The 11678-nt window shown below is 41.8% G+C and overlaps 1 protein-coding gene across 1 annotated transcript; it reads left to right on the top strand.

The window, feature by feature from the left end:
- Positions 1 to 205: 205 nt before the first annotated feature.
- LOC109210787 (DNA-binding protein HEXBP-like) lies at positions 206 to 625 on the top strand. Its single transcript, XM_019374254.1, has one exon. It carries the CDS (start codon positions 206 to 208, stop codon positions 623 to 625), a length of 420 nt encoding a protein of 139 aa, XP_019229799.1.
- The last annotated feature ends 11053 nt before the right edge of the window (positions 626 to 11678 follow it).

Genomic DNA, 11678 nt, shown 5'->3' with positions numbered 1-11678 from the left:
GGGAGTATAATATGAGGTTTGCGCGCCTGTCCAAGTATGCCACATACATGTTGCCCACTATGGAGCCGAGAATGCGTCAGTTTGTGCAGGGCCTTAGCCCTTAGTTATTAATGAGGCCGCTACATCTGCCTTGAATTTTGATACGAACTATGGGAAGATCGTGGCATTTGCTCAAGCTACATAGAACCTTAAATTGAAGAATAGAATGGAGCGAGAGGGTAGCAGCAAGGCTCGGTCTGCAGGAAACTTTGGTGGTTCTTTTGGTGGTGATGGTGGTAGGTCAGCATTTAGGGGAGGGTCATCAGGGCCATCCCAGTCTTTTTCTCAGTCTTTAGTCAGCGCAACGCTATCAGGGCCCAGTCAGCAGCAGTGGAGTCATTTTAGGCCCGGTCAGGGCAACGCGGGATCCTACCAACTAGGCCGGCCTGGTGAGAGGTTCCAGCAGCAGAAGAGGCCCCCATGCCCTAGGTGCGGGAAGATGCACTTGGGAGTTTGCTACATGAACCTACCCATATGCTACGGGTGTGGATTGAGGGGTCACATTCAGAGAGATTGTCGTCCGTCCCGCCAGGGTACGGCAGGGGCACGACACAGCCAGCCAGTTCTACAGCTACTACATCCGTAATACCTCCTCCAGCTCGGGGTACTCCAGCACTCCCAGGGCGTGGTGAAGCTAGGGGTGGTGCATAGAGTTCGGAAGGACCCAACCATTTCTATGCTATGAATGGTCGCCAGAGTGTAGAGGCTTCTCCAGATGTTGTCAATGGTATATTGACTATTTAGTCTCATGATGTATATGCTCTTATTGATCCAGGTTCCACTTTGTCTTGTGTCACTCCTTATGTTGCTATGGAATTTGGGATAGAACCGGAACAACTTCAAGAGTCGTTCTCTGTATCTACTTCGGTTGGTGAGTCTATTGTGGTCGTGCGGGTTTATAGGGATTTTGTTGTCACGGTGCATGGTCGAGACACCATGGTCGATCTCATTGAATTGGGGATGGTTGATTTTGATGTAATAATGGGGATGGACTGGCCTTATTCATGTTTTGCCAAGCTTGATTATCTAACCAGAACCGTTAGGCTTAAATTTCGAAATGAGTCAGTGATTGAATGGAAGGGGGATGATGTGGTGCCGAAGGGTAGGTTTATTTCTTACCTTAAGGCCATAAAGATGATCAACAAGGGGTGTATTTACCATTTGGTCTGGTTACGAACACCGATGCTGAGGCACCTACACTTGAGTCCGTGCTAGTACTGAATGAATTTCTGGAGGTCTTTCGTGATGAGCTCCTTGGGATTCCACCAGACAGGGAGATTGATTTTGGGATTGATGTGATGCCGGGCATGCAGCCTATATCTATTCCACCCTACAGAATGACACCGACATATTTGAATGAGCTAAAGGAATAATTTAAGGATTTGTTAGAGAAAGGTTTCATCTAGCCGAGTGTGTCGCCTTGGGGCGCATCAGTTCTCTATGTAAGAAAGAAAGATGGGTCACTAAGGATATGTATTGACTATCGGCAGCTCAACAAGGTCACAATAAAAAATAAGTACCCACTACCAAGGATAGATAACTTGTTTGACCAGTTGCAGGGTGCTAAGTACTTCTCCAAGATTGATTTAAGATCCGAGTATAACCAATTGAAGATTAGAGAGCAGGATATTCCGAAAACAACTTTCAGGACCCGGTATGGGCACTTTGAATTCATGGTAATATCTTTTGGGCTAACAAATGCCCTGACAGCTTTCATGGATCTTATGAATCTAGTCTTCAAGCCTTTTCTTGACTCCATTGTGATAGTTTTTATTGACGATCTCCTTGTATATTCACGAAATTGAGTGGACCATGCCGATCATCTCAGGGCATTTCTACAGACTCTATGTCAGCACTAGTTGTATGTGAAGTTTTTGAAATGTGAATTTTGGCTTGAATCTGTCACATTCTTAGGTCATGTCGTCTCTAGAAAAGGAATGAAGGTTGATCCTCAAAAGATTGCAGCTGTGAAGAATTAGCCTAGACCTACAACTCCAATAGAGATTCACAATTTCTTAGGCTTAGCGGGGTATTACAGGAAATTTGTAGAGGGGTTCTCTACTCTTACCTCGGTTATGTTCTAATGGTTAGATGCTTGTGAAAGGAGCTTCCAAGAGTTACAAAATGGAGATTGACTACGGCGCCGATGTTGACCCTACCGGAGGGTACATATGGGTTTGTGGTGTATTGTGATGCTTCAAGGATCGGACTTGGGTGTTTATTAATGCAACATGGCAAGGTGATATCTTATGCTTCTAGGCAACTCAAGAATCATGAAAAGAACTTTCCAACACATGACTTAGAGCTCGCGGCGGTGGTATTTGAATTGAATATTTGGCGTCATTATTTGTATGGGGTCCATATAGATATATTCACGGACCATTAGAGCCTTCAATATATTATCAAACAGAAGGAATTGAATCTGAGGCAGAGAAGATGGCTTGAGTTACTCAAGGATTACGAAATCAATATTCTATATCATCCGGGAAGGCTAAGTTGTGGCGGATGCTCTTAGCCGGAAATCTATGGGCAATTTGGCTCACTTGGAGGCATATCAAAGGCCGTTGTCCAAGGAGGTTCATCGGTCGGCTAGCTTAGGAGTTCGTCTTGCGGACTCTAGTAAAGAAGGGTTGATTGTGCAAAATAAGGTTGAATCATCGCTTGTGGTGGAGGTCAAGGAGAAGCAATACAACGATCCATTGTTGGTACAATCGAAAGAGGGGATTCATAAATATAAAACCACGACTTTTTCTCTCGGCATGGATGATGGTACACTAAGGTACCAAGGGAGACTATGTGTTCCAAATGTAGATGGTCTCCGGGAAAGAATCATGACCGAGGCTCACACTTCTAGGTATTTCGTGCACCCGGGGTCTACAAAGATGTATCATGATCTTAAGGAAGTCTAATGGTAGAATGATATGAAGAGCAATATAGCGGACTTTGTGGCGAGATGTCCAAATTGTTAGCAAGTAAAAGCCGAACACCAACAGCCCGGTGGGTTGGCATAGAACATAGAAATTCCAATGTGGAAGTGGGAGATGATCAATATGGACTTTGTGGTGGGGCTACCTCGCACCTCTCGTAAGTATGACTCAATTTGGGTGATTGTGGATCGACTCACGAAATCAGCTCACCTCTTACCTGTTAAGGCTACCGACACAGCAGAACAGTATGCTCAGTTGTATATTAAGGAAATAGTCAGGTTGCATTGCACTCCAGTTTCTATTATCTCAGATCGAGGGGCACAATTCACGGCTAATTTTTGGAAGAAATTTCAGCAAGGTTTGGGTACTCAGGTGAATCTTAGTACAATATTTCACTAGCAAATTGACGTGCAAGCAGAGTGGACGATTCATACGCTTGAGTATATGTTGCGCGCTTGTGTTCTTGACTTCAAGGGTAGCTGAGATGATCGTTTGCCACTCATAGAATTTGCCTACAACAACAGTTATCATGCTAGTAATCATATGGTACCGTTCGAGGCTCCATGTGGTAGAAAATGTAGATCTCCCATTAGGTGGTTTGAGATTGGGGAAGTAGAGTTGATAGGAAAAGACCTCGTGCATCAAGCTATGGAGAAGTTTAAGGTCATTAAGGGTCGGTTGAAAACTGCTCAGAGTCGTCAGAAGTCCTATTCGGATGTTCGCTGTAGGGATTTGGAGTTCAAAAAGGATGATTGGGTATTCTTGAAGGTTTCTCCCATGAAGGGTATAATGCGGTTTGGTAAGAAAGGGAAATTGAGTCCGAGGTATGTCGGACTGTATTGAATCATTTAGAGGATTGGTCAGGTGGCGTACAAGCTTGAGCTACCACCTGAGATGTCATTGGCGCACCTGGTATTTCATGTGTCTATGTTGAAGAAGCTAGTTGGAGACCCGATACCCATTGTTCCGGTTGAGACTATTGAGGTTAATAAAGAATTGACTTATGAGGAGATTCTAGTTGCCATTCTCGATAGGCAAGTATGAAAGCTAAAAGATAAAGAGATTGCCTCAGTAAAAGTGCTATGGCGAAACCAACAGGTTGAAGAGGCCACCTTGGAGGTTGAGGAAGAGATGAAGAAGAAGTATCCTCATTTGTTTCAATAACTACGTATTTAGGTAGTTGTATTCTGTGAAAATGTTAAGAGCTTACCTTCTATGAATTATGTATTACTTGTTGTTGGCCCAAGTAAAGGTGAAGTTTTGAAGACTGACAAAGGAACTCAGACATGGACCAGGTCCATCTTGTGAAGCACAGTTGTGATCAAACCCAAACATGTGAGATGCACGTGAAGGAGATAAACCTAACTTATCAGAAATAATATCTCCTGATCATGATCGAAAAGATTGCATATTGGATAAGGAGAAAGACTCCTTATACAAAGAGAACACGGTTTAGGAAAAGGATAGAGTTAGAGTATGAGATCAACTAGAACTCTTCCACCATGGAAGAGTAGCGTCTGTATCCTAGTCAATCTCTAATTGCTAACTCCTTAAATATTAGTGTTGTTCTCTTTTACAGGAAATACATATAAGCAGAAGTTAAACGTGAATTGAGAGCAAAATAGCAAGGCAATTTTGCAAGCAATTTATGTGTGATTCAAGCGTGCAATCCTGAAGCTACTTGAACCAGATAGAAGAACCAGTTCCAAGTGTCTATCTTTTATTCTAGCTCAATTATAGTAGGTGATTTTACATTGTACCTTTCAGCTTTTTTAGAAGCAATTGTATTAGGTACTTAGAATTTTCAAGTTAGAGTTAACTTGAAGTTGTCGCAACAGTTGAGGCTGTGTGCCACAATGGGATAAGAGTTAAGCCTAGGTTTACAAAAGAGTTTTTGTAAATGCAGTTTTTGGCTCAGTAATTTTAGTGGAGAGTTTGGGAAAATCCTACTGGAAGGTAGGTCGTGGTTTTGCCACCGTTTGAGCCAGGCGTTTTCCACGTAAAATCTCTGTGTTCTTTATTTTTTGTACTTATTATTCCGCAACAGTAGTAGTTGGAACACATCGAAGAACCAGGTCTTTCTATAATCAAGTTAAGCAAAAATTGGGTAGCACACAAATCACCTCCCCCCTCTTGTGTGGTATTGAAGTATAAAACATCAATTGGTATCAGAGCGGGTTATCCTTGAAGAGGCTAACTCCTTAGGAACAGATCAAGATGAGTGCACCACCTGGAAACTGGGAAGGGCAATCCACTGCTAGGCCTCCACTCTTTAATGGCCAATACTATTCCTGGTGGAAGAATAGGATGAGAGACCACATCATAGGAGAAGAATATGAACTCTGGGACATAGTTACTGATGGTCCCCTGGCTACTACAAAGAAGAATGCTGAAGGAGTGGACGTGCCAAAGACAAGAGCTGACTGTACTGCTGAAGATTTGAAGAAATGGGTAAAGAATGCCAAGGCCAAGAAATGGCTTGTGTGTGGTCTAGGTCCAGACGAGTAGAGTAGGATTCAAAGTTATACCACTGCTAAGGAGATCTGGGACACTCTACAAGTGGCCCATGAAGGAACTCCTCATGTAAAGAGATCAAGAGGAACACTGTTATATTCTCAATATGAGAATTTCACCATAAAGGAAGGAGAAACCATCCAAGAGATGTACACAAGGTTCACAACACTAACAAATGAACTTAAGTCTCTTGGAAGAATTATCCTTGAAGAAGACAAGGTTGAGAAAATCTTGACAAGGGTCTTGCCAGTAACTTGGGAAAGCAAAATCACGGCTATTCAGGAATCAAAAAACATTGCTACTCTCAAGTTGGATGAGTTGATTGGAAATCTCACTGCCTATGAACTGAGAAGGCAAACCATGAAGATGGATGCACCCAAGAAGGAAAGGAGCCTGACTCTCATAATAGCTGAAGGTGCAGACCTAGAGGATGATGAAATGGCTATTATCACAAGAGATTTCAAGAAGTACCTAATGAGAGGAAAGGGTTATTCAAGAGGTGAAACCTTCAACAAACCAAGGGCTCCTGAAAAATAGACCAACGAGGGCTGCTACAAATGTGGTAAGACTGACCACATGATCAAGAATTGTCCTCAGTGGGAAATCGAATGGAAGAAGGAAAGGTGATAGGTTACAAGTACCTTGGGCATAGGTACTTTACTTTATGTTTTGATGATCTAACAAACTTACCGTCCAGAACCAAATAAGGAACCTATTACATATTCACAAGACCTCGAGATCACAAGTTCCAGGTTGGGATCCAGCGTGGGATATAACTCAACTCTTCAGAGTGGAAGGAACAGCTGAGGAAACAGGGTTCCTACCAGTTCCCAAGGAGACTGTATGAAGTCAACTCTCCAGTAGGAAAGTTGTTGCCTGCACACGCTACTGCACAGGAACAGTGCAGCAGTCAACTTTTTATTGAAGGCTTTTTACCTACCTTGCTTACATCATTGTAAGTGATGTCACACACTTATAAATACAATCAAGGAAGGTAAAACAACTTACTCCATGAGAGAACCAGATAAAGGACCTGAAGCATGCATGGTACAATCATTTAAGTTAATCGACTCAAGATAATCTGGGCAGTGTGCTTTTAGATTCACAGGAACCAGATTAGGGACCTGATACCTTGGTGTTCCCCTGACAGAAGTATAAGTCAACTATACAGCTGGAAAACAACTACAGAAAGTGACTGCCTGCAACTGTACACGCAACAGTTCAGCAGACAGTACAGCAGTCACTTCCCATTGAGAAGAGGCATGTACTAACCAAGATTTGACATCACTAAGGTGATGTCTTTTGTAGTATAAACCTGGTGCAAGGCACAAGACATTCTCCCCCAAGGCTTCAAAATTAGAAACGAAAATACTCTCTCAAGTGCTTGCCACAACCTCTCTCAAGAACAAAGCTGCTGCAACCTCAAAGACCTAATCCAAGATCGAAGATATCTTAAGTCCTTAGGTTTGTTGAGTCTTTGTTATTTGTTTTTCATTGTAACTCCTATCTTAGCTTAGTTAGAAGCATTGTATAGGAAACCCAAAATCCGTAAACTCATCAGTTTATGTTGTGACTAGGTTTAGTCACAAGTTAAAGTCTTTGTAACTAGAAAGTTACAAAGTGGCTTGTAATAGTGTTATTACAAGTTAGGGTGATCGAAGTCTTTGTAATAGAGTTATTACAAAGTGGCTTGTGGTGAGAGTATCACAAGTTAGTTAAAGTCTTTGTAACTAGAGAGTCATGAAGTGGCTTGTGGTGAGAGTACCACAAGTTAGTTCAGTTGAATCCTTTGTAATAGAGTCATTACAAAGTGGCTTGTAATAGGTGTTTACAAGTTAGTGAAGTTGAAAGCCTACAAGTGTTGGTCGTGATTTTTGTCCCCTTGAGTTAGGCTTTTTCCACGTAAAAATCCTCTGTGTTCTTTACTTACTGCCAAGCTACTGTGGAACAATTAGAGAACCTGATTCCCTATACTGGTTGGTTTTACAGTCTGTTGCTTACAGGGGGAGCTTATAGAGAATCTGGTTCTCTATACAGTAGAAACTTATCCTGTGTCTCATTTGCATATTGGTTCAGTAGTTAGCACTGTGGGAACTAATATAGGACCAGATCGCTATACAGTTTGGTTCATTAGTATCTTCAGTGGAAACTCATAGAGAACCTGGTTCTCTATATAGTGTGGTGGACGCTTAGTTTCTAACAATTGGTATCAGAGCAGGTTCTTTCTACATGGCTACTCTACCAAACTTCGGGGAAAGTCAATCAACCAATAGGCCACAAAGATTTCAGAAGATAGTTCGTAAAAATTGTGGGATCCCAAAGAAAGGAAGTTCCAGCAGTAATTTCAAAGGAAATGATTGCTGTCATAAGTGTGGAAAGCTTGGACACTTCATTAAAGACTGCCCTTTTCATAAGCAGGATCATTACAAAACCAACACCGTTAAAGCAACTAAGAGGAACCCGGTCCGTGACAGGAAATTCAAAAGAAGAGATGTTGCTGAAAGCATGGTGAAGCAAGCTTTGGCTGCATAGGGAGACTCCTTCAGTGAATCAGAAGAGGAACCAGATGCACGAAGTAGCTGCATGATGGTAGTGGAAAATAAAGCAAAGGAATATGATTCATTGTTTGCATTGACGGCTCAGTCCGATGAGGATGAAGAGGATGACAATGATGAGGTAACTTTCAGGGATGTTCAGAGAAATTTGAAGTCCTACTCTTCGAAGAAATTAATGTCATTAGCAAATGTTCTAATTGATACATATTACAGTTTTGTTGATGATAATGATGCCCTAATCATAGATCTAGGAGATGCTGAACAATCTAGATATGATTTGATGATAGTGGATGTTGACTTGAAGGAAACCATAGAAAACCTTAGCAAAGAAAAGAATACTCTAGTAGAGAAAATTGCAGCTACTGAGCAAGAAAGGCATGATATGGTAGTTTCCATTGAAGATTTAAGGGAACAAGTGGAAGAAGTAACTAGAGAACATAACTTGTTGAAAAGGCAAACAAAAAAATGGATGGATAACACTGAGGGAGAGGAAGTGGCTAGAAAGGCTCAACTTAAGCTTGAGAGTGAGCTTAAAAAAGTTGCAAATGAGGCATACATTAAGCTTGAAAGTGAGTTAAATTCAGTGAAGTCTAGTCTGTGTGCTGAGCTTGAGAAAAACAAACAACTTCAAGAAGTACTAGGTAGAGTGAAGAGTGATCTTGAAAAATCACTCAAGTGGACCTGGTCCTCTGATGCTATCACTGCCTTGTACACAAACAATGGGGGAAACAGGCAGGGAATCGGGTTCCAAAGGGAAAAGAATCCCTACAACCCTCATAGCAAGTATGTTACTGTACCTGATAATTGGCTTTGCACTCACTGTGGCAACACTGGGCACTTTAATGAAAACTGTAAGGTCAGAATTCAGTCTCAACAGAAAAACAAAGTTTTTGCTGAAAAAGTAACTGCTGCTACGGAACCTTGTCCTTCACATAAAAAACGTATAATGCCTGCTTGGACCAAAAGAGCCCTCATTCACCCCTTTTCTCATTACAGGGACTCCTGTAAAGTTAAAATTCAGTCGTTGCAGAAGAATAAAGTTTTTTTTGAAAAGAGGCGTACTGATGAGGAACCTGGTTCCCAGAAAAGAAAATATGTGCTGCCTGCATGGGCAAAAAGAAGTTTGATCCGCCCGTTCTATCATTATAAGGGACCCAAGCTGGCTTGGGTTCCTAAGTCTAATTATTGATTTAGTGTGCAGGGAACAGTGAAAGGGAGCAGTCAACAGTGGCACATGGATAACAACTGCTCGAAGCTCATAACTGGAAGAACAAATGATTTCCTTTCACTGAAGGCCCTGCAAGGAAGGAATGTATCCTTTGAAAATGGCAAGAAGGGATACATTCTGGGAGTTGGAAGGATCGGAAACAGTATGAGTCCATTGAATAGTAGAGTACCTGGTCCTCTACGAGATTCTGCTGGGTATTTCCCAAATCTGTGACAATGGGATATTGGCTGTCTGAGTGATGTTAATGATAATGGTGAGCTATGGCATAGAAGGCCGGGTCATGCAAGTTTCACGCTGCTGAACAAATTAGTCATGAAGGACCTCGTTCATGGTCTGCTCAAATCAAGCTTCAAGGATCACAGGGTGTGTGATGCATGTGTAAAAGGAATGCAAGTCAAATCCTCTTTCAAGCCCAAAAAGGAAGTTAGTATCTCAAGGCCACTTGATCTCCTCCATATGGATCTATGTGGACCTATGAGGATGCCAAGTAGAGGAGGAAAGAGGTACATATTCTCGTCAATATGGATGATTACTCCAGATTTACATGGACCTTGTTCCTCAGAACTGAAGATGAGACTCCAGCCGACATAGAGGAACCTGGTCCCTCAATCACAATATCTGAAGCAAAAAACAGAGTTGTGGATGCTGTACATGGAACTCTAGCTGCTGAGAAATTCAAACCAGGTCAAAGACAAGAAACCCACTTGCCCTCTCAGCCTTTCTCTCTCAAATAGAGCCTAAGAATATCAGGAAGCATTGAAAGATGCTGACTGGATTACAGCTATGCAAGAAGAGCTCCGTCAACTTGAGAGGAACAGTATGTGGAACCTGGTTCCACGACCTGCTGACAGAACTGTTATACGAGCCAGGCTCCCCGTGCTTGGTGTGAAAGGTTGTCAAATTCCTTCTAGAAAATGGCTTTACAAGAGGGAAAATTGACAACACTCTTTTCCTGAAGAAACGAGGAAGGGATCTACTCATTGTGCAGATCTATGATGATGTCATCATCTTTGGAGCAACAGTTGACTCTCAATGTGAAGACTTTGCATAACTCATGGGAAGTGAGTTAGTATTATAGGGTCACTTCTGCCAAGAGAATCCTAGGATATCTCAAAGGGATGCAGGACCTGGTTCTCTATTATCCCTCAGGAGATAACCTTGACTTTATAGGATATGTTGATGTTGATTATGTTGAATATCTGCTGGATAGAAAAAGCACATCTGGAACGACACATCTTCTGGGGTCATGCTTGTTCTCATGGGGTACAAAGAAATAAACTGTGTGACTCTTTCTATTGCTAAAGCGGAGGACGTGGTTGCTACTTCTTGTTGTGCTCAACTATTACAGATCAAGCAACATCTTGAAGACTTTGGTGCATTTATAGCTTGAACCCGGTACAACACAAGAGGACAAAGTGCATTAACGCACACATCACTTTTTGAGGGATGATGTTGAAAAGGTTCCGATTTGTATGAAGTTCTGGAAGATGGAGGACCAGGTAGTAGACACCTTCACCAAACCGCTGAGCAGGGAACTTTTTGAAAGAAATCGTCCAGAGTTGGGTTTGATCAAGCTCAACTAAGGACATGGTCCCTCGATGATTGGCTATGTTAAGAAGGAAAGGTACAATGCTAAAAAGTGTTTTTCGGCGACATCAAACTCAAATCTATACTGTTACAGGTATAAACATATGGAAGTTTCAGGACAAAAACAAGTAAGAGTGACTTTGCACTTCTAGGAGTCTTTGGTAAAAAGTTTCAAAAACCGTCACAGAACCTGGTTCCTGTGACTCGGGTTAGTAGTCTCTTCAATAATTATATGCCCTTTTAAGATGCTGAAGTGTCATGTCATTAATTTGTTTCTGCCTTTCTCCTGCCTCTCCTCCTAACTTTTGAAGTCCAAAATGTTAAACCTTTTCTGACCTGAGTCGTTGCCCCAAAAAGGCACTTCTCTATCTTACACCCAAATAAAACCAATTCTTTTCCTCAAATTCAAAATCAACCTAATCTTAAAATAATCCTTCTTTCCAAATATGCCAGAAGTGAACCCAACTCTCTCACTTTCCAAAAAACCCAACTCCATCAGAATCAAAACCCCAAGAACTCTTTGGTAGATTTTGATGGAAGTTTAACTGAAAGGGAACAGGGTAGATCTAATATTCTAGAGCGTGAGGCTGAAGTTGTTGCTGGATTTGTGGAAGCCTTGAAGATGGAGAATCGGTAAATGTGAGGATTGAATGAGGGAACTGATTCCTCAAGTCCTTCTCATGAAGTCAATTTTAATGATGATCTTTTTCTCCTTGAGTTCTGTGTATAAACGAACTTCCAATCCAGTAAAAAGGATTGATGACAAGTAGGTTGATTGATGATGAAGTGGTGTGACCGATTCCCTGTGAGAAAAAAAAAAGAAATAGG

This window comes from Nicotiana attenuata, unplaced genomic scaffold (genome assembly GCF_001879085.1).
Source record: "Nicotiana attenuata strain UT unplaced genomic scaffold, NIATTr2, whole genome shotgun sequence".
Classification (NCBI taxonomy): Eukaryota; Viridiplantae; Streptophyta; class Magnoliopsida; order Solanales; family Solanaceae; genus Nicotiana; species Nicotiana attenuata.
The sequence above is the reverse complement of the archived record's forward strand: the minus strand, read 5'-3'. Positions and strand labels throughout refer to the sequence as shown.

Bases quoted from the DNA above. Each gene is read 5' to 3' on its own strand.
- LOC109210787 (XM_019374254.1), top strand. From the start codon at position 206: ATGGAGCGAGAGGGTAGCAGCAAGGCTCGGTCTGCAGGAAACTTTGGT.